Consider the following 23,656-nt stretch of genomic DNA (forward strand, 5'->3'; position numbering starts at 1 on the left):
CATTCCATCCACGCCCCCAAAGTTAGGGAACATACTTTTAAGATTTTGCACTTTCTTTTGACCAATTATCTCGAAAACTGTATTTTTTTCTTGGTTGAGGGGAAAAAAATGGGAAAGAGGTTGGAAAAAGCCGGGCAAGCATCCAGAATCCGGCAATGCCGACCAAGCGTAACATTCCGCGCGCAGCCACATAACCGGTGTGTGCGTGTGCACGCCATATGTGATTAGAAAGTCCGAGAGGACGGGGGAGACGAGTGATGCAATAGGCCGGGGAGGGAAGGCAAAGAGGGAGGAGAGGAAGGAAGGAGGCGGCCAGGAAGACAGGAAGGAGGGTTGCTTCTGGGTGGCTCCACAAATGTGCTGACCAAACACTTGCTGGGGGAAACACTTCCCAATATATTCACATTTGTGAATTTTAGTGACTCTTGGGGAAATAGTTACAGTGGAAATCAAAACTAGAGAACGACTGAATATTTTTTAAATAATACCGTCTTCACAGTTAAATTGTCAGAACCCGAACAGACGGAGGACCCAGACGCGTAACGTTTTCACACATGCTTTATTTTACGGGAATGGGGCAGTCGTGCGCGTGAACACAAACACCAGGGATCCGGCGATCGCCTGGCGGAAGTAGTGAGACAGAGAAGTCAGGCGCGGCAAAACAGGAAGCCAGAGGCAGACGAGATCGAAACCGGACAGGACGACGGGATCGATACAGAATACAGGATACACAAGCAAGATACCGGACAGGACGGGACGGACGGGATCGATATTGGATTCAACAGCAAGATACAGGCCGGGACAGATGGGATTGATACCGGATACTGGAGTACGATACCGGACAGGGCAGGACAGACAGAATCGATACCGGATACTGGATACACAAGCAAGATACCGGACAGGGCAGGACAGACGGGATCGATACTGGAGCAAGATACCGGACAGGAAGAGACAGGCGGGATCGATACCGGATACTGGAGACTGGAGCAAAACCCCGGACAGGACGATACAGACGGAGTCGATACCAGATACCGGGGACTGGAGCAAGATACCGGACAGGACGAGACAGGCGGGATCGATACCGGATACTGGATATACGAGCAGGATACAGGACAGAGTCAAAATACAAGCGCAGAGGTTCGTTGACTGACTGACAAGAAGTGAATGAGAGCACCGAGTCTGAATAGGAGGGAAGCCAATCAGGCAACGAGCAGCAGCTGGCGCCAAATGGGCGGGCCCAAGTGAGGGCGATGGGCAACCGTGACATAAATAGCATTTGAATGTGTCTATATCATTGTCCTACAACACTTTTTCACAAAATGATAAAAGGCATTTCACGACTTAAAAACATTTTTTAGAAAACGAACTGATCAAATTTAGATGCAATGATTATAGCATGGAAAAAAATCTAAAGGTTACAACAATGAGAAATTAGTAATTGGTGTGCAGGCCTGCTCTGGTGTGATTTTGGTCCATTCTTCTTCCAGCCTACTCAACAGTTTGGCGAGTGTCGTGGGTTTCTTGACCATAATTTCGACACCAAGGATTTTCTGGAGGTTCTCTATTTGAAAGCAGGACTCTGGGCCATACCAATACTTCAATGTTTTCACCTTCAGGGATATTCTTTCCCCATTTTGCTGTGTGACATGGAGCATTGTTCAGCATGAAGACTGCAGGCTGATTGAGAAGGTTCTGCATTCACTCGACCATGCAACAAGAGGCCTTAGACCTGCTGCAGAAAATATGCCCCAAACCATGCTTCCTCCTTAACCTTTTTCCACCATAATTTCAAGTGTTTTTAACAATGTATTTTTTATTTTTTTAATTAATTTTGAAATATTTTTTGTGTTGTCTTTGTAATTATTTATCTGTATTACTCTATGGTATTTTTATCGTTTTTTTTGTTCATTAAATGTGTGCTTTTTGTAGATAAATAATAAGACTTTTTTTTAGATTTCTGTATTTTTCCACCATTATTGTGAGTTATTTTTCTTCTTTTTTTTAAATCAAATTTCTTTTCAAAATGGCATTTACTGTCATGATGACTGATTTGGATCACTTGTGCCCGCTCGTTTGACGCCAGCCGCTGCGGGACGCCTGATTGGTTCCCTGTCCTTTTTAAGCCCAGTCCTTTCACTCGCCTGTTGTCAGTCCGTCAGCGAACCTCTGTTTCCGCGAGGCAAGCATTTTTGACTCTGACTCCCCTCGGGCTCGTTTTTCACCCGTTTTCCACCCGTTCGTTCCTGATTTCCCTGTTTGTCTCCAGCTATGACATGTTTTTTGAACCCGACCAGGTTTTCTCTCCCGTCCCGACCTACGACTGGTTTTTGATCCTGACCAGGTTTTTGCTCTCCTGTCCCGGCTATCGACCTGTTTTTTTCCGTCCTTGACACCGCCATCTCCCGCTCTGGAAGATCCACTTCCGTATTTGGAACACGATTCGATTGTGTGAGCGGCTTGCTTCTCGCGCTACCGTTCCTCTTTCTATCAATATACTTGTGGTTAACGGTACGCATTTGGGTCTTGATTCCGTTCTGGTCGTGACATTTACAAAATATATTTTCTGATATTTCTGTATTTTTTTCACTATAATTGTGTAGTCTTTTTTTAATCATCCTTTTTTTCAATTAATGTGTTTTTTATTGCGAGGTTGCGATTTTTAAACGCTGATCTTTCTGTAATTTTTTTCCCCCCACTGTAATGGTGTACTGTAGTTTTTTTGTCAAATATGTTGTCTTTTCTTTGTCTCCAGAAATGGACGAGTATTGGTATCGATGCTGATATCAGCCATATTTTTAAAGGGACAGTGTGTAATTAGTGCCTACTAGTGGTACAAATGGTAAATGGTCGGCATTTGTAAAGCGTTTTTCAAGTCAAGTCAAGTCATTTTTATTTGTATAGCCCTTAATCACAAAGAGTCTCAAAGGGCTTCACAGGTTATTACACAGACTATTTTTTTCAGACTATTATTACACCATCCCCTGATCTGGAACCAACATGAGAGCAAGGAAAAACTCAAAAAACCTCAACATGAGGAAAATGAAGAAACCTTGAGAAGGGACCGCACATGAGGTCATCCTCCTTCCAGGATGACCAGGGTGCAATGGATGTTGTCATAACAATTAATACAGAGATATCATCAACATGAAATATAGGTTATTCATAAGCTAGAGAATAGAAGTGTGTTTTAAGCCTAGATTTAAACGGTTCCACTGAGGTTGCAGATCGGCTCTCAGGGGAAAGAGCGTTCCACAGCACCGGTGGAGCGCTCTCGAACCAGCGGAACACTTCTTGGCTCTTGGGATCACCAGAAGACCGGTGCTCTCAGAACGAAGGCTTCGGACCGGAACATAGGGGGAAATCAGATCTGAAAGATATGAGGGAGCAAGTCCATGCATGATTTTGTATAAAACTAAGAGAACCTTGAAATCATATCTTAGGCTAACAGGGAGCCAATGCAGGTTAGCCAAAATCGGCGTGATGTGATCGGACTTTTTTGTCCTAGTTAAAGATAGATAGATACTTTTTCATCCCCTAAGGGAAATTCACAAAAAAAAGCCCCGCTGCGGCATTTTGTACCAGCTGAAGACTCTTGATTCTGGACTTAGGGAGACCGGAGAGTAGAGCATTACAGTAAACGAGACGGGAGGTAACAAACGCGTGAATTAAAATCTCCGCATCCGACTGAGACAGTATAGGACGAAATTTAGCGTTTACGAAGATGGAAGAAAGCGGTTTTAGTAATGTTCTTCACATGTGTTTGAAAGGACAGATCGGGGTCAAATATGACACCTAAATTTTTAAGTGAGTCACTCTGTGTGATGTGACATTTGTCAATGTTCACAGCAGTTTTAGAGAATAAGTCGCGGCATTTAGATGGACCAATAACTAACATTTCGGTCCTTTCAGAGTTAAGACGCAAGAAATTAAATGACATCGACTCTTTTATCTCAGTGAGGCAGGCCTCCAAATTTCCACAATTTAGTGTGGCAGATTCCTCCAACAGAAGATATAGTTGAGTGTCATCTGCGTAGCAGTGGAAACTGATATATACTTGCGAATAATATCACCTAATGGAAGCATGTAAATGCTAAAGAGAAGGGGGCCAAGCACTGAACCCTGCGGAACACCACAGGTAACACTAAATAGCTCAGAAGTCATTTCGCCATATTTAACACAGTGCGTCCTATCTGAGAGGTAGGATCTGAACCGTGAGAGGACGGTTCCTGAGAGACCAATCCATTTTTCCAACCGTTCTAGTAAGATATTATGGTCCACTGTGTCAAAAGCAGCACTAAGGTCCAGCAGCAGCAAAAGTGATGAAGCGCGAGAGTCCATTGCCCGTAGGAGATCATTGGTTACCTTAATCAGAGCTGTCTCAGTAGCGTGGTTAGCCCTGAATCCTGATTGCATTGATTCAAAAAGATTGTTCTCGGACATGAAATCATTCAGCTGCTGTGCCACTACTTTTTCAAGTACTTTAGAAAGAAACGGTAGGTTTGACACAGGTCTGTAATTACATAAGCTTTCTGGATCAAGGTTGGGTCGTTTCAGTGTAGATTTAATAACAGCGGACTTAAAAGCCGCTGGAACTACACCTGAGGAGAGTGATATGTTTAAAATATTTAGAACTGAAGGTCAAAAGACCCCAAAAAGACCTTTAATAAGCGAACCTGAAAGCGGGTCGAACAGGCAAGTCGTCGATTTGGCCGTATTCACCACCTGTTTAAGATTATCGAGTGACAATTCACGAAATCGGGACAAATTCCCGGGACAGCCACCATGTCGCGGGGTTGTCGTGCGGGAAAGTGTGTGAAGCGTGCGAAGTCGAAGGAGCAAGAAGGACACAAGAATGTGACTAATTCCACCATTATTTCTTCACCAGTCTTGCAGGTCAACCCACGTCTGAAACTCAACGACCTCCCAAAGCGCTTCACAATGTGCTTCACACCCATTCACACACACACTCAAACACTAATAGGGAGTCAGCCATGCAAGCCGACTACCTGCTATCGGGGGGCATGAGGGATTCAGTGTCTTGCCCAAGGACATTTCGACATATAACACGAAGGAACCGAGAATCGAACCTGCGACCTCTTGATCCCAAGACGAGCACTCTACCTCCTGAGCTAAAGAAACTTTCATTGAGGAAAAAAAGAAAAAAAACATTTATTTGAATTCAAGGCAAAAATACCTGAACTATCATACTATATCATTTGTTATTTTTTATTGGAAAAATAATATTGGTCGAGGAATGTTTACTGTATTTCTTTTACATAATGGAATCCGTACCTAAGGTTGGCGCCATGTTTGTCTGGCAACTTGCTGCTACGCTGTGCTCAATGGCATTAGTTTTTGTCTGCTTTACACAATACAGTACCATCAAGTGGTCAATTATTGCAGGCCGGGGCTTTAAAATCAAGGTACTCGACACAGTGGTCGACACCAACTGTCATTTGGTGGCTTTACTGGTTAGGACAGTCGCCTCACACGCGAAAGGTCCCTGGTTCGGAAACATTTGTTGGCCTGGAGAGGGATGGGCGCCCCCAAGACAAACCACAGGAAAAAAAAGAGATATCCAGAAATATTTCATTGTTTCTATCAATTTTGATGATTGCTCTAAAGAGTTATCATTAGTATCGGTCTGAACTAAAGTGGAATAGAAAATCCACCCATTTTAAAATATATCTCATTATTTTGTACCTCAATTATCTTCTTTTGTGTTTTTTTTGTTTTGTCTTGGGGAAATACATTGTTCATTTTTTCAAAGGTTTGGTCTGTGAAAGACGGCGATCGAAAAAGCACGCACGGTTGCATTGTGGTTCAACACCTGCCACAAAAGTTCCCTAAAGAGCGTGCGAGTCAGCGATGAGGGCCAGCGTTTATTTTAGCCTTGGTAGGTAGCCCCCCTCTATTTCTGAACGTCAGCGAGCGAGCGTCCGTCCTTGAGGCGTCTCAAGTGCAGGATTCGGTTACAGCCGAGGGAAAGCTGGCAAGGACGAACCAAGGAGGAGGATGAAGGAGACGGGAGGAAGGGAAGAGGGAGGGAAAGAGGGGGAGAGCCACTGGGAACACGAGCGGTGAGTCAGAGGCCAAAGCGATTCCATCTCGGAATTCCGTCCGTCTTTTCATCAATGGAGGATGGAGCAGAAGATTCGTTTCAATGAAATTCCGGGCAACATCTAAAAAGTCATCTTATTAACGAGTCTGCGGCCTCGGGAACCGAGCGGTCTTTGTTCCCACACTATTATTTGCCCATTTGCCCGCCGTCCATTGAGTCATTCAGTGGTTTCTGTGAGTTCTTTCCGACCGAGAGGCACGTTTAGGGGAAACAATAGGATTCATTACAGCCGCGTTCCTCAGATTGGATGGAGCCCGTGCTCCCGTTTTTCACAGAGAAAAAAAAACAACACGCATGATGAAACAATGTCACAAATGAGGCACTCGAGATCACGAAATTAGCAGATGTTTGAAAAAAAATGGTGCGGCAACACATGTAGACAGATAATAACACAATACTCACAGGCAAGTAGTAGGAATACTGATGGTGTTGGTAGACCGCCTGTAAAAAAAGCAAAAAAGGAAGAAAACGTAAGTCTTTGTGAGTAAATTACAATGCCCACAATGGTGAACGCTAGAACTAGTTGAATGAAATGAAAAAAAATCATGAACTTCTCACTATCATAACAAAAGGGAAAAAGATAGGCACTAAATGTTTGAGTAGTATAACTTAATATTTGTGTACTGTCACGGTTGCCTATTGCCCTCAATTGGCCCCGCCCGTTTGGCGCCAGCTGCGGCTCGTTGCCTGATTGGCTTCCCTCCCATTTAAGCTCAGTACTCTCACTCACCCTATGTCAGTCCATCAACGAACTTCTGCACCCACAAGACGTGTGTTTTGACTCTGTCCGGTATCCTGCTTGTGAATCCTGTCTGGTATCAATCCTATGTATCTTGCCCTGTTTGATATCTAACTCCAGTCCCCAGTGTCTGGTATTGATCCCGTCTGCCTCGTCTCATCTGATATCTTGCTAGTCTCCGGTATTGATTCCGCCTGGCTCGTCCTGTCCGATATCCTGCGCCAGTCTCCAGTATCCGGTATCGATTCTGCCTGTCTCGTCCTGTCCGATACCCTGGGCCAGTCTCCAGTATCGATCCCGTCTGTCTCGTCCTGTCTGATATCTGACTCCAGTATCCGGTATCAATCCTGTCTGCCCCGTCCGGTATCGATCTCGTCGGCCTCTGGCTTGCTGTTTTTCCACGCCGGACTTGTCTTACTACTTCCGCCGAGCAATCGCCGAATCACTGGCGTTTGTGTTCACGCGCATGACTGCCCCATTCCTTTGAAATAAAGCTTGTGTGAAAATGTTACGCATCTGGGTCCTCCTCCTGTTCTGGTTCTGACATGTACAACCATTTCGTACTAAACCACTATATTTCCTTTTAATTAAAAAAAAAATCAAAATTAAATAATCAAAACTTTTTGTGTATAATGAGGTTTTGTTTGTTTTTGCTTATTTATGTAAAATATTTTTCGCATTACTTTCCCCTATATATGTATTTCTATATTTGTACATATATTATAAAATAGTTTTGTTATTTTGCTGGCCATAGTTTTTTACATTTATGTCAAATGTTTTTTGAATGATGTCCCGTATTTATGGAAAAAATGTGTACATAAACATTTGTTATCATCACTTAATTTTTTCATTATGATTGTTTTAAAGTTTTTGTCACAAACATCTTTTACTACTCAATTATGTTTCCTGTTCATCATTACTATTATATTTTGTATATTGATTTACAGTTCGTGATTTACATTCTCTTATTTGCGCTGCATGGCATTTACTTGATAATAAATCAAAAAGAACTCAAAGGTCGGCTGCAGCATTTGCAAACCAATCTTCTGTTTTTGTTTTTGTTTAATATTTTTTTGTCTGTTTACATAACAACTGGAGAGGTGTTGTGAAAGGATATTGGGCAGGGCACCCGTATGATGCGGCAGGGGTAAACCAGTGAAAGCTGTTGGACCCTGCTGTTGAACAGAAGAGTGTGTTGTGACACCCTGACCCGGGTGACATGGCCGCTTTCTCGTGTCCCGTTTCATCTGGAGGGACGAAAGCATGACCGACTTGGGTGCCGAGGTGCCTAAATTGTTTGGGTAGGCCATGGTCCCAAACATTGGGTGTGGGGTTTTTTTGCTACTTTTTCCCTTTTTTTAAAAAAAAAAAAATTCTTTATTTTTGTATGTGTTACTACTACCATCTATCTACTGAAATTCCGGGCAACAGGGTTGTTGGGTCACCAAGTACGATAGATAGATAGATAGATAGATAGATAGATAGATAGATAGATAGATAGATAGATAGATAGATAGATAGATAGATAGATAGATAGATAGATAGATAGATAGATAGATAGATAGATAGATAGATAGATAGATAGACAGACAGACAGACAGACAGACAGACAGACAGACAGACAGACAGACAGACAGACAGACAGACAGACAGACAGACAGACAGACAGACAGACAGACAGACAGACAGACAGACAGACAGACAGACAGACAGACAGACAGACAGACAGACAGAACAATTGGATCAGTTATCATCTGACTGGCTAGTGTGAATCACATGCTTCCTACAGTCACACTTTACCCTTGAGCTTTTAGTTTTCACCTATTAGGGAATAAAACTTAAGATTAATGAGTCTTCTTCAGAAGCCATAAAAATGCATCAATTACGTTTTTTTCTCCTGGGGTAAGATTCAGTGAAATAAAGATGAGATTTCACTGGGTCCGCCTGTCGGGCATCTGCCCTCTATTCCAGACTCTGCTTCCACCGAAGACAAAGAATAAATGTCGTCCAAAACATTATAACAATGATAGACATTTACTATTGCGTGAGCCTGAGGAGACCGGAAAGCCAAACCACTGCAGAACTGGACCCAGTTCGGGCGGTCTGGCTCGGAATAATAATGATAAAAAAACGAGAGTGAATAGCGCCGATTTTGGAGCATGAGTCACCCGAGCGAAGCAACTCTGCAGGCTTGCGGGATCCATTATGATAAATGGGAGCTGTATGGATTTCTTTGCAGAGGAGACAAGAAATCGTATCAACAGAGGAACGCTTTGCAAGGATGCTTACGATGTGTTTTGCGTTTCTGACGGTGATTTATGACAGTGTGAAATATGAATGGATAAACTAAACCTCCCAACTAAAGGTTCTGGCATATCAAATGTCTCTTCTGCTAAACTCCGAGCTATATGCCATCTTGAAGTAACAATATTCATAACTCACGGATCCTTTAACCCCCAGGGTTGTTGGGGCACCAAGTACAGCCTGGCGGACCCCATATCTCCACAGGACATTTTTTGGGTAAGGCTTTTCTCCCCCACATGAAACAGATAGTAATGGTTTCAATGGTTACCAGTAGCAGGAGAATCCTCCTTGTCTGACTCAGATACAGCACCTTCATTATCGATCGCCGTAGTTTTTCTGTCGTGATTGCCTAAGTGGAGCCAACTGGGGCAACGTTTGGCGCGCTGGAGCGCGCTTCCTGATTGGCTGACGTTCTCCACTTAAGCTGTCTGCGTCCAGAGATGGACGTTCGAGTGTACTCTTCGTATCCCTGAGTGTTTCTCCAGACTACAAGGTACCCACAACTTCTCTTGCCTGATTCATGCCTGACTCTCGTTTTTTGACCTATTTCCGTTCCACGTTTTGCGACCTACTCTCCCGCCCCGGCCATCGACTTACCCGCTAAGCTGCACCTTCCGTTTCCCGTCACGGAGCTGCCATTCCACCCGAAGAGGCTGACGATCAACAAGCGCCGACGTCCCAAGCCAGCTCCAACAACTCTTTCAAATAAAAACTCTGAAACTAACGCTATTGGACCTGAGAGTCTGTTCTGGTCCCTGACATTTTCGATGGAAAGCATCACCCCGCTCTTCAAAGATGAGCTGGACCTTGGTATCGACAGCCAGCAGCGTGTGACAATACTGATACTAGATCCCAAGTCAAGTCTTGTCATGTTTATTTGCGACGCCCTTAATCACTAAGAGTCTCTAAAAGGGGTGCACAGACCACAGATTATTGCAAACAACAGACTATTATTTCACCATCCCCTGATCTAAAACCTACATGAGAGCAAGGAAAACCCCAAAAACCTCAGTCAAGTCAAGTCTTGTCATGTTTATTTGTGACGCCCTTAATGACAGAGTCTCAAAAGGCTGCACAGACCACAGATTATTGCAAACCACAGACTATTATTACACCATCCCCTGATCTAAAACCTACATGAGAGCAAGGAAAACCCCAAAAACCTCAGTCAAGTCAAGTCTTGTCATGTTTATTTGTGACGCCCTTAATGACAGAGTCTCAAAAGGCTGCACAGACCACAGATTATTGCAAACCACAGACTATTACACCATCCCCTGATCTAAAACCTACATGAGGGCAAGGAAAACCCCAAAAACCTCAGTCAAGTCAAGTCTTGTCATGTTTATTTGTGACGCCCTTAATGACAGAGTCTCAAAAGGCTGCACAGACCACAGATTATTGCAAACCACAGACTATTATTACACCATCCCCTGTTCTAAAACCTACATGAGGGCAAGGAAAACCCCAAAAACCTCAGTCAAGTCAAGTCTTGTCATGTTTATTTGTGACGCCCTTAATGACAGAGTCTCAAAAGGCTGCACAGACCACAGATTATTGCAAACCAAAGACTATTATTACACCATCCCCTGATCTAAAACCTACATGAGAGCAAGGAAAACCCCAAAAACCTCAGTCAAGTCAAGTCTTGTCATGTTTATTTGTGACGCCCTTAATGACAGAGTCTCAAAAGGCTGCACAGACCACAGATTATTGCAAACCACAGACTATTATTACACCATTCCCTGATCTAAAGCCAACACGAGGGCAAGGAAAATCTCAAAAACCTCAACATGAGGAAAATGAAGAAACCTTGAGAAGGGACTGCACACCTCCCTTTTAATTTAACCCCTAGGAAAATGAACAAAAAGCAAACATTTTTAGAAAGTTTCTGTACGCGTTTCCAAACGTATTTTGTGGACTGTGCCCTGGAGAACTATCTTGGTCAGTCCTAATTATCTTGCGACGTGACCATACCACTCAACTTTCCGTCTGTTCACAGTTGACAACTGTTCTTCGCAGGGTCCAATGTGCCCTCTGATGGTGCTGGGGACCGTTTCGTTTGACACATGGGCTAAATAGCAGATACCTTGAAGTTCCCTGTATAGCATCGCATCTCCAAGGTCTTGATTTTCTTTTCCAGTTTTGCTGTGAAAGTCCATGTCTCGCAAGCGTAGAGGAATTTGGAAGTAACCATATATGCAGACTATAAACAGCATGTGTTGCCTTCCTTATAAGGCTTATTTAAAGCTTTTACTAATTCGTGGCTCCAAACATGTTTCATTTTGGGTCAGAAATGGCTCTACATTTTCGGTTCCCAACCCCTGGCGTAGGAGGACAAACGTTTTTAAGGTTGTAAACATGTTTGGAATACATCTTGAATGAGTAACTTTTTAATCCTTGTTTTTATCAGTTGTTATCGTTATTATCAATTAGTTATTATTAACAGTATTCGAGGGCAGCATGACGGCGCAGTGGTTAGCATGTGTGCAGCACAGTTCTGAGGTCATGAGATCGAACTTCCGGTGTGGAGTTTGCATGTTCTCCCCGTGCTTGCGTGGGTTTCCTCCGGGCACTCCGGTTTCCTCCCACATTCCCAAAATCATGCATGTCAGGTGACTTGGTCGGTCCAAATTGTCCCTAGGTGTGGATTAGAGAGCGAGTTGTCTGTCCTTGTGTGCCCTGCAACTGGCTGGCAACCAGTTCAGGGTGTCCCCTGCCCACTGCACGAAGATAGCTGGGATGGGCTCCAGCACCCCTGCGACCCTACTGAGGATAAGCAGTGCAGATAATGGATGGATGGATAATAATTTTCGTATAGCTAAAATTGTTGATCCACTATTGCACACCGAGTATATTTGGTAAATGCTTTACTTTGCAAAAACTGTCTAAAAACGAGTCTAGTTTATTTCGTTCGGTATACATGCGTACTCACGTGACAATAAAGTATATCTGAATTTGAATCTTTTAAATTTCGATTTAAAAAATGTTTATGAGTGGCTTTTATTTTTGAGGCTCCATACATTTTACTTTCATATTTTTAGTCCATTACTGGCCGACTCTTTCAGCATTTCAATATGATATAAAAGTAAAACAGTATGCCTTTTCTACTGTAATTAAAAATAATAATGTACTGACCTTGGTGTGCTTACAAGCTAGGCAATGGCGCTATCGTGTGGACAAAAAATGATAAATAATTCAAAAGAAAGGGAATACATCAAGCTAAAATAATCAATTACTTTCATAAAAACGAAGAAACTGCCTCAAAGAACATATTGATAACCGTGAGGAAAAACCCCAAATATCTGTTCAGCCCAGCGTTAGCTAGCTAAAATCTGTTTTACGCTGCCCAGAAACGTAAAAATCAAACAGATTTGAGATCAGCGATATAGGAGGCCGAATGCCATCTTCTGGAATTGAGGTATGTGCACTGATCCTAGATCGGTATTTTGAGCCACGGAACCGTAAACCACTGCGCGTGCGTACAACCTACCACGGACAGACCCTACGGAATGTCTTTAAAGACAAACCACCAAAGAGGTGTTGGATGGTGAAATAGTCAATACAAAAATACTTAACCAGGAAAAATTACAACGTTAAATACTACTTTTCACCTTTGAATAATTACTATTTCGATAGCGTTCATACGTTCCAAATCAATCAAATAAATGGTTGCAGTGGCTGCTGTTTGACTACGTGGACTTGCCGTCCATCTCCCACCCTGTAGATTAAGTTCCGCTTGGTTTCTCGTAACATTCGTGGGCTGCCATTTTAGCGACCTTACGGTAAGAAAGCCGCTATATCCCCTTCACGTTACTGGCTTTAAACAAACATTTGTTTCGCGATAATAAGGGAAGTACATATGTTTTTTGTTTTCTGAGGCGGTGTAACGACAGCTTTCTTCTGCCCGTTACATATATGTAGCTGGTTGTGCTAACATTTAGCTCCGCAACCCGGACGCATTGCATATCAATTGCGATCTTTTTTTACACGCACTGCAAATAGGTCGTAGAAGTAAACCCTCATTTATTATGTAAACATGCATGGTCAAAAGTTTAAATAACTATTCTCTGTCTGCAAAGTAAACAAATAGCTTTGCAGACAGAAAACAAATCTTAATGGTTGTGTGCGTCGTTTGAGGTGTCTATTAAAAGTTACAAGTCTAATCTTTTCTCTATAAAGTATGTGTTAACCATGCCCAACTAAGCCTTTATTGAAAAAAAAAAAATCAGGTGTGCTTCTAGCTTACTTTTAGCAAAGCTGTTCCTGCCGCAGAACACTTTAGGGAGGAGAAAGAAAGAGTGGAGTGACTTTAGCTTGTCATCTCAGTTTTTTGTTAGTTTAGCATGTAAATGACGAAAGGAAGAAGAGGCCTGTTTCAAGTACTGTCCAAAGGCGGAAGTAAACCCCCGAAAAAATGCTAAACAGTTTATTTTCGATTGTGTTTAAGAAATGGACGTACTTACTTGATCAACAGAGGGTGCAATGATGACACAACCTAGAAGAGTAGAAAACATCTATATTCTGTACAGCACCTTTAAAAGTATTCATGAAATTAGTTCAGCAATCTGCCATGTCCATTCAACAGAAAACCCAAAATATAACTTGTATCTAAAAACGCCTGTTTCCGACAGATTTGCTTCATAATGGGCAAGGAGGTGGTCAAGCTCGCCTCGAAAACGCACCACAAGAGCATCCTGGAATCTCTTCAACACCTGAGACTGCAGGGACACCTGAGTGACGTCACAGTCCAGGTTGAGCACCAGGGCGACTCTCGGGCGTTCCAGGCTCATAGGGTTGTCCTCGCTGCCTCTAGTGGCTACTTCAGGAACATCTTCCTGTCGCCGGACTCCACTCTGGACCGCGTCCCGCTCTCTGATATGAACCCGTTGGATTTTGCAGACTTTTTGGAGTTTGTCTACACTGGGAAGACAGAAGTGGCCCAAAGCAGGGTCGCTGACGTGCGAGAAGTGGCGAGGATATTAGAATGTGAAGAGCTGGTGGAGGTTTGCGGGGAGAATCGTGCGGTGGCGGAGTCTTCAAGGGCGAACGAGAAAAGAATGACGCTGAGGCCTGCTCGGAAAAGCTCCAAGTCGCCTTCAAATCGAACCAATGTGAAGGCTACCAAGCTGAAACTGAGCTTAGGTGGCCGCAACGTCTTACAGAGGAGCATCCCAACTCAAGGCGAGACGTTGGACGAAGATGAGGACACATATGCGTCCTCGCCTCATGTGGATGAGGACACGCAGAGTCTGAATGAAACTGAGGAGTCATTGATGTTGTCTGTGGAAGAGGAGCAGGTGGAGGAGGAAGAGGAGGAGGAGAAAGTTGGAGGCAGGGCGACTAAGAGTGTGGGGAAGTTCTTGTGCAGTGACTGTCAGCGGACATTCCACTACGAGAGGAGCTACCTGAAGCACATGAGGTTGGTACAGACGGCACAACTTTTGAGTGAAAGAGAAAGATTAAGGTTTTGCTCATCTCTGATTTACTTTGTTAGGAATTAAGTATTAAAATGTACCGTTTACCAAATAGTTCGAATTAGTTATCTGACTCCATTAACCAAACACAACCTACATTCACCTAACAATGCGCGCTCGTTTCTTGATGGAAAAATGACTAAGAGACTGGCATTTCCACACGGAGGCAGATTTAATTTCTTAGACAATTTAGCTAAGTGAACTCAATCCAATATGGCTGAATTAGTGTCGCTCAAGTCTCTGTCAAGCCTCCTCTCTCGATCTTCTGCTTCCTTCTCTCGGCCCACGTTTTTTTCCGCAAGATGGTGTGCCGGCTCCTCCCATGGGCGCACAAGGAAAGCCCCTACGTGGGGTCCACCATCTCGGGGAAGAGCGTCCCAATGTCTGAAAAACTCATAACAGCAGAGCGTTTATCAAAACAATGCCTGCCGTCTTCCGTCATCGGGCCCCTCCGTGTCCAGATGCGCTGATGATCTTATCAGCCTCATGTCAGGGTGCCCTGGACTTTCACTGCTCATTGAACTTAAGCCTACTCAGTGAAAATCTTCATTGCACTTAATAAATGTAACTTGTATTCAATCGTATAAAATCTTTAATAGTCAAATCTATAAAATCCTTCAACTTGTCCTCCGATTTCAGTGCCTACCATGGAGTCCAAGCCGAGCTGATCTACCGCTGCGAGACCTGCCTCAAGACCTTCTGCAACCGCAGCAACCTGAGGATCCACGAGAAACACGTCCACAGCAATGAGCGCCTCTTCACCTGCGGGATCTGCACCAAGAATTTCAAGCGCAAGAAGGATCTGGTCCGCCACCACCAGCAGGTCAGGACCCCAAAGAATGCTTGGAAATGTTCTTTAAAATCATGATTCAAAATTTTATAAGAAAATAGTATAAAATATGAAAAACACTCAGGGTTTTTACACCTTTTTCATGGACGATTTCAAGTACTTTAAAGGCCTGTACCATTAAAAGAAGAAATCCGATGTGAATCACTCTATAGTAGAAGATGGGCCTAAAAGAATCCAGCCTGACCTGGCCCGCGAGTATTGAAGTCCAAGCAAGCCCGAGCCCGACAAAACACCCTGATTTGAGGGACCAAGCCCGAAGCAAACCCATATTTTCATATTTTATTTGTGAGGAGGGCTTCTTTCTTGCTGACTTAAAAAAAAAAATCATCTAACGTGCTCGTCTTGGGATCAAGAGGTCGCAGGTTGGATTCCCAGCTCCTCTGTGTTATATGTCGAAGTGTCCTTGGGCAAGACACTGAATCCCTAATGCCCCCAATAAGCAGGTAGGCGCCTTGCATGTCTGACTCCCGATTGGTGTGTGAGTGTGTGTGTGTGAATGGGTTAGCGTAAAGCTCTATATAAATGCAGACTATTTACCATCTACCCGTCATTGTTCCCAGTTTCTTTTTCTTAGCAGAGAATCTGCAATGTAGCCTGCGTCCAGCGCGGAAGGGGGACAGAATCCATCGCGCAGATTCTCCACAAAGCAAAAGAAATTAATAACAATGACAGGTGGATGACTTAAATAAATAGGTCAGCGAGAGAGAAGCGTAGCCCCAACCTGAATGTAATGATTGACAATTTAGGCCCTGTGTAGCATGTTAGTGTAGGCGGTATGGGGAGTGAGTGATATGTCTCAAATATTTATGCACATGTCTTTCAGATCCACAAATACATTTGCGATTTTGCAGGTCCACAAATATTTCCGAGATTAACACACTTGTTTTTCAAAACCTCATATATGTGCGTGATTTTCAGATCCTTAAAATACCTGCAATTTACATACATGATTTTTAATCTTGCCTGGGCATTTATAATGATACATGATTTTTAGATATTGAGCAAATTGCAAAAATCGATTCACGTATAAATTGTGGTTCATTTTTTGGGTGATTTTTAAAATCTACGTTCCTACCCAAAATCGATTTTTGTGACGTCATATCCGATGTGTGAAAATGCGAGAAAGTCGACAGAAATGGAAAATGGAGGAAGAAAGCGATCAACGACAACTAAGGCTGGCACTCATAACTTTTAAGTTCAAAGTATTGACGCATTGTGATTTTATACAGTTCCTGGGAAGACGGAGCTAGACATGACCAAAAGCACCGGGTTTTGAAAAAATAATTTTGGATTTTAATAATCTGGATTTTAATTTGATAGCTTACACTTGCGCTGTTTTCTTTTAGAAGCTCGATCTTATTCTATCATCTTACAGTGTTAGCTGTAGACAGGATCATTAAAGGACCACACTTGTCATACATTGACTTTTGAGTTCATGACATTTTGTGGCTGTAAACCGGTTGCACAGTGTACATGTTATGTTCTCATTTTCTCAGTTGAAAATAATATCAGCTTACAGACTGACTGACTGATGTGCATTGTTTGAACATCATACATGGTTTATTGTCCCAGAAGTGTATGATTTAAGATGCTTTTTTTGTAAAGAAAATAAAATCTTAATTATATCAATCACAATACAAGGATCGCAATTTTTGAGAACCGCGATATCAAACTAATCGTGACTAAAGCTTATTGTCCCATCCCTAATTTTTGTGGGTCTGAACAATACATGTGTAAATATTTTCGAGACAAATCTCTTTCATAGAGGTGCAGGGTAAAAATGACAGAGATTGTGATAAGCTGGCTTACATTTTCAGTTTTGGGCAGTCCCACTTTTACATGGCCCATAATAAATGTCCATAATTGTTAGCGAATCCTTGCACCAATAAATATTTTACCATTTTATAGTGCCCTGTAGGGCGGCACGGCGGCTGGGTTGTTGCAGAGGTTTAGGGTTCAAGTCCAGCTACCAACCGTCCTGTGCGGAGTTTGCATGTTCTCCCCGTGCTTGCCTGGGTTTCCTCCGGGCACTCCCATATTCCCCAAAACATGCATGTCAGGTTAATTAGCCAGTCCAAATTGTCCCTAGCTGTGAATGAACGAGTGAGTTGTCTGTCTCTGTGTGACCCGTGACTGGCTGGCAACCAGTTCAGGGTGTCCCCTGCCCTAAGATGGCTGGGATGGGCTCCCCCGCGACCCTACTGAGGATAAGCGGTGCAGATAATGGATGGATAGTGCCCGGTATAGGTGTAGCATGACTGTTAGTTAAGCTAGTCATCTCTGTGAATTGCCTTGAATATGACTGTAGAGAGCTGACACTCTCGTTGTGAAGTGTTGGATCTCCTTTTTTGCATTCTTTGCAGGCCCTTTTGCATAACGTCTTTTTTTTCTTCTTTTTTTGAGGTACATGACCGACATGCACACCAGTGCTCCGACTGCGGCAAGTTGCTGAGCTCCAAAGCATCTCTGATGTTGCACATGCGAACACATAGCGGCATCAAGGCCTATGCTTGCACCGAATGCGGCGCACGCTTCACCCAGAATTCTGCTCTCAAGATGCACCGCAGGTCACATTCTAAGTATTTTAGTCTGTTTTTAGGATCAACTACAGTACAGAGCCTGCCTTTTAAAAGATTTTTTCATGATATTAAGTACAATATGGCCTTTGATAAGCTTATAGTTATAGTGCTACCGGATTTCAGTGCTGACTTTGACACAGTAAATCATCACATTTTATTAAATAGAATCAGAAACCTGGTGGGCATCCCTTGTATTGTTTTGAATTTTGACTCCTACCTCAACGACTGACATTTCTTGGGAAGTATGAATCCATGTTCCTCCCAAACGCAAGTTAAATGTGGGGTTCCCCAATGTTCAATTTTAGGACCAATTCTTTTTGAATCGGGAGTCACAGAGTCAGTTTCTTTAGTCGCTCAGAGGACACCTAGCTGTATATTACAGTGTCCTGAGATGACACAAGTCCTATAGATACCCTCTTTAAATGCAGTTTAGATATTAGGTCGTTACTGCAGGTGACTTAAAACTTAACTAGGATAAAACGGGTGTGAGTCATTATTCCTAAAAGTGAGTGAGAGAAACCTTTACTAAAACTCCAAGATTTTATACCTTTACGATTAATTATAAAATTGGGCGTTGTTTTTGACAGAGCTCAATTCAATCCACATTTATGAAATCTAACTAAAACTGTTTCATAATCTGAAGAATATAGTCAGAGTCCACCCAGTTCTCTCTCAAGGAAACACGGAGTTGCTGATTCATGCTTTTATAGACTCTCGTTTGGAGTATAATTATGCCACATATAATTATGCCCTGTTCTCCGGTCTTCTCGAAAAGAACATCGCCAGCTTGCAGCTACTACAAAATTTAACAGCACGGGGGCTTATGCGGATACGCACACAACGTTAGTTTTAAAATCGCAGCGTTGGCTCTCCGTGCGTTTCAGGGTCGACTTTTAAGGTGTATTACTAGAGTGTGGTACTGTGGTTCATCGACTTAAAATTTTAGGTCATCTTCTGCCATTCATATCATTGTGGATAAGCCTCCCGAGGTCCCTTTCCTCACATGGTTAGTCTTTGCTTTGCTACAATTATTTCTATTATCATTATGTATTTAATTTTAACCATTGTGTGTATGTGTATTAGGGGATTCAGGTTGTTGGGCGAGGAAAAAGGAGGGGATTTTATCGTCTTGCTGTACATTGTATGTTTTTAAACCGTGGCAATTAATTGTCTAAAAGGTGCTTTACAAAGAAATGTGATTCGCAATAAAGCAACGTTTGGTTTTCGGCACCATACGTGATTAGATTGCGGTTGTGTTTAGGATCCACACGGGTGAGAAGCCCTACGCCTGCGACGAGTGCGACGCTCGCTTCACCCAGAAAAGCATGCTGTCCTATCACAAGCGCTCCCACACGGGTAAGACCACAAACCCTGAGATGATTATACCCGTCATGATGCCATTGCCGATTTTTTTGTCCGTTCAAGGTGAGAAACCCTTTATGTGCGAGGCCTGCGGGAAAAGCTTCGCCTCTAAAGAATATCTCCGCTATCACGCCAACATCCACACGGGCTCCAAACCGTTTAAGTGCGAGCACTGCGACCGCTGCTTCGGCCAGAGGAACTCCCTACGGCAGCATCTGATGGTGCACACGGGTGAGCGTTTTAATCCCAATTTCTTAAATTGAGAGTTATGTGTGACGGTTCTTCCCACCCGCCACAGGGGAACGTCCTTATGCCTGCAATTACTGCGACAAGCATTTCACGCAGCTCAACGCTCTCCAGCGGCACCACCGCATCCACACCGGCGAAAAGCCATACATGTGCGGGCTGTGCAGCCGCACTTTCACGGACAAGTCCATTCTGCGCCGGCACACTACGGTGAGTGACATCTTGGACCTTGATGAGTTGAACCAACACATGTGTCAAAATCATGGCTATTGGACTAAAAGTGGCCTGCCACATCGTTTTATGTGGCCCGCCAGACAATGCTTAGAAAAGCGCAACAGAAAAAAAAGCAAACGACCTGCAATTGTCAATACGCCCACTTCATACCGCCAGAAATAGGCACCACTTCCAAAGCAACTGTAGCTATTTGCTGATTACTATTCATCAAACTGAGAACATTTGATGTTATTGATATAAAAGAAAGTTATGGGAATAAAAAGCACTCAGACTTATAATAATGAAAGGGCGGCAATGGTAGAGCGCTCGTCTTGGGATCAAGAGATCGCAGTCCGAATCCCGGCCTCTCTGTGTTACATGTCGAAGTGTCCTTTGGTAAGACACTGAACCCCTAATGCCCCCAATAAGCAGGTTAGCACGGCCGCTATTGGGAAATGTGAAGCACATTTTAAAGCGCTTTGGGAAGTCTACATTGACTTGAAAAGCACTATATAAATGCAGATCATTTCATTTCAATAATGAGATGAAGTATTTAAATTAATTGGGCGGCACAGTGGTTAGCGCACGTCAGGTTAATTGGCTGGTCCAAATTGTCCCTAGGTGTGAATGAGCGGGCGAATTGTCTGTCCCTGTGTCCCCTGCGACTGGCTGGCAACCAGTTCAGGGTGTCCCCTGCCCACTGCACGAAGATAGCTGGGATGGGCTCCAGCGCCCCCGCGACCCTACTGAGGAAGAGCGGTGCAGATAATGGATGGATGGATGAACTTGAGTGTTCGTGTGCTACTTTTGTCATGCTCCAGTTAGCAACAGTTTCCATGAGTTCAATCAAAGGGACAATGTGTAATATTTGACCACTAGATGTCACTTTTGTGTAGTACAGGTAAAAACGAGTAAGGTTGCAATAAGGTCGCCTTAACTCTTTGAATTGATGTAAAAGTCGCCCTAACTCTTTGAGTTTGCGTTAAGGTCACCTTAAGTCTGGGTCTTTGTTCAGGTTGTCTCAACTCTGAGTTTGAGTCAAAGTCCCCTTAACCCTTTGAGGTTGCGTTAAAACCCTTTAACTGTGAGTACCAGTGAAAGTCTCTTTAGGGTTAGGGTTAACTCTTTGAGTTTGAGTTCAGGTCAAAATCCTTTTAGTACTTTGAGTTTGAAAATCCCCTTCACTCTTTGAGTTTGTGTTAAAGCCCCTTTACAGCGCGATGAAACCGTTTAAGCACAAGAGTAACCTTTAACTCTGAGTTAAGAGTCAAATCCGACTTAATTTTACGTTAACCTTACAAACGCACAGTTACCAACAAACAGAAAACCAATATACCAGCATCTTGCTGGCAAGCCAACCAACAAATGGACACAAAAGCAACAACAGACCAACTGATAACCAGCTAGCAAGGTGAACAAATGAAAAATGATTACTAAATAATTTAGTTTCCATATGAAAATAGAATGAAATGCAGACTCTTTCAAAACTCCCTTCACCGTGTTCCAATTACAGACTCACGACGCCAATGCTCCATGGAAGAACTACCTGGTAGTCTTGGAGGGCAACATGGAGGAGAAGAAATCCAGACGTCGAACGCAAAATAACAAGAACCCTGGGAAAAAGGCAGCAAACGACAACTTTGCTTCAACCGCCTCAGGTGGCTCGCCTCCCGAAATCCCAGAGTCGGAGACCACCCCCCAAGTGAGTCACGACGACCCGGCCGAGGTTGCGGACGTCCAAAACGAATCAGTGACTTCGGACGGCGATGACATCCTCACCTCGGACCGAGTTTTCCCGTTGGAGAAAAACCCCTCGGAGGCCAAACACTTGCTCGAGCAGCAGCCAGACATTCTCTCGGTGGTCGTGACGGATGACATGTATCAAGATGAGCAAAAGCTGCAAAGGACCCCAGGAATGGAAGAGCCCTTAGCCAAGCCCTAGAAAATGCGAATCTAATTAAAAATCAGAAGTCCGTCCTTGAGAATTTTGCTGTATTCAAGTTTTAATATAATCACCTTTTTTATTAGCACTTGAATATTTCATGTGGATATATACAAATAAAATGTGTTATGTGTGAGCCCATGCTTATTACCATTATAAGAGACATCTCAACCTTTTTGAAGCCGAAAGCTGCTTTTTGTTATTTGTGCAAAGGGCTACCTGTTTAATGCACATGTTCAGTCTCTGAAACTCATGACAAAAAGTTACCGGACACCAGGACCCAGTCATAAAGTTACCTGCCCCATTTTTCACAAAAAACCCTGTTGTTGCAAAGTATTAAGGATTGATAATTAGAATATATAACAGAACAACACTTTAAGTTTATTATAAATCTTTTTATAACTTGCATTGCATGTATATGACATCGCTGTTTTCCATCTGCCATCAGTATGTACCTCCTTTAACACATTTTCATTCATGCAATGTTTTGCGTTGCGTCGTCTGCTACAAGCCACGTGAACTCCTCTTTCCACGATGCTTTTAATGTACGTTTTGTAGCGTCATCAATTTTGTTAGCTTCATTTGAATATTTCTTCCGGGGCTGAGGTTTTGGCTTGATTCCTAACCACTTATTCATTTTTCTTGCGTTCTCTGTGCGCTTACTTTGGAAAATTATAACGCTCGGGAAAGTCCGGAAGCACGAAGTTATTCGATGCAGGCTTCTGATTGGCTGCCGAGTATGCAAATTGCCTAACGAACCATCCATTATTTGCACCGCTAATCCTCAGTAGGGTCGCATGGGTGCTAGAGCCCATCCCAGCTGTCTTCGGGCAGGGGGCACCCTGAACTGGTTGCTAGCCAATCGCAGGGCACGTAGAGACAGACAACTCACTCGCTCATTCACACCTAGGGACAATTTCAACCGGCCTATTCACCTGTTTTTGGGAATGTGGGCGGAAACCGGAGAACCAAAATGCCGAAACTTCCAAACCGAAAGAAGATTTCGAAATCGGAATAAAGCAAACGTTTGATTTGGAAAAAAAATAAAAACGAAAGATTTCTTTCTTCTTGAAAAAGTTGTCGGCCACCCGGGCAAAGATGTGTAAGTTGTACGCCCGACGTATTAGATGGACGCCCCGGGCGTCCAGGCAGACGTTATTTCGGATGCTGACATTTTTAAAAATAACTTGCGTCGTTACTATGTAAAAACTAGGTTGATTTTTCAGAGTACAGTTTCAACCTCTAAAACATGTCAATTAGAAATCAAATTTCCAAGAAAATCACAATGACCCTTTTTGTCAGAACTTGTTTGCAGGGTCCTTGCGTGTTTTTAGGGGCTATTTGGTAACTGTGGGCACAACGTTGGAGAGCACTGTACTTACTCGTCAGATTAGAACTCCTTCAACATAATGTCAACTGAATAAGAATATAAAATAAACACTGATAAAATTGAACAGATTTTTGGCCCCACGTTGGAGACTTCTGTATTATAAAAGTGTAATAGTACGTTTGCACTCTATAGAAGAAGACAATAATGAAATTTTGCATGATTTGATGAAGAAAACAAGGACGTGGCGCTTCATGGGGATAGATTCCAACTTTATTATCAATTTGAACTAGCACAGAGTTTAATTTATTGTATTTTTTTTTTTACTTTAGTGAGTATTTGAATGCAACGCGGTTGGGGAGGGACATGCGTACTGAGGAAGGGTGGACCATAATCAAACCATATTAGCCACAATAATGAATCTTTTTACAATCACGAGGATAGGGAATAATAAAGTGGCTTATGTTATGAGTAACAGTCTTTAAACATGTTTAGGAAC

At 43.1% G+C, this 23,656-nt stretch overlaps 1 protein-coding gene across 2 annotated transcripts; it reads left to right on the plus strand.

Moving 5' to 3' along the window:
- Nucleotides 1-12,717: 12,717 nt before the first annotated feature.
- On the plus strand, nt 12,718-21,966 carry gzf1 (GDNF-inducible zinc finger protein 1). Of its 2 annotated transcripts, none has more exons than XM_088324655.1 (8): nt 12,718-12,946; nt 13,796-14,583; nt 15,278-15,461; nt 17,892-18,055; nt 19,329-19,423; nt 19,493-19,660; nt 19,728-19,885; nt 21,402-21,966. In XM_088324655.1, exons 2-8 carry the CDS (start codon nt 13,808-13,810, stop codon nt 21,828-21,830), a joined length of 1,974 nt encoding a protein of 657 aa, XP_088180781.1. In that variant the 5' UTR covers nt 12,718-12,946; nt 13,796-13,807; the 3' UTR covers nt 21,831-21,966. The 2 variants fall into 2 exon arrangements, with proteins under 2 accessions (XP_088180781.1, XP_088180782.1); XM_088324656.1 differs by lacking the exon at nt 12,718-12,946 and adding an exon at nt 12,960-13,704.
- Nucleotides 21,967-23,656: the final 1,690 nt, after the last annotated feature.

Source organism: Urocampus carinirostris, chromosome 20 (genome assembly GCF_059441175.1).
Source record: "Urocampus carinirostris isolate Australia breed hairy pipefish chromosome 20, RoL_Ucar_1.0, whole genome shotgun sequence".
Taxonomy (NCBI): Eukaryota; Metazoa; Chordata; class Actinopteri; order Syngnathiformes; family Syngnathidae; genus Urocampus; species Urocampus carinirostris.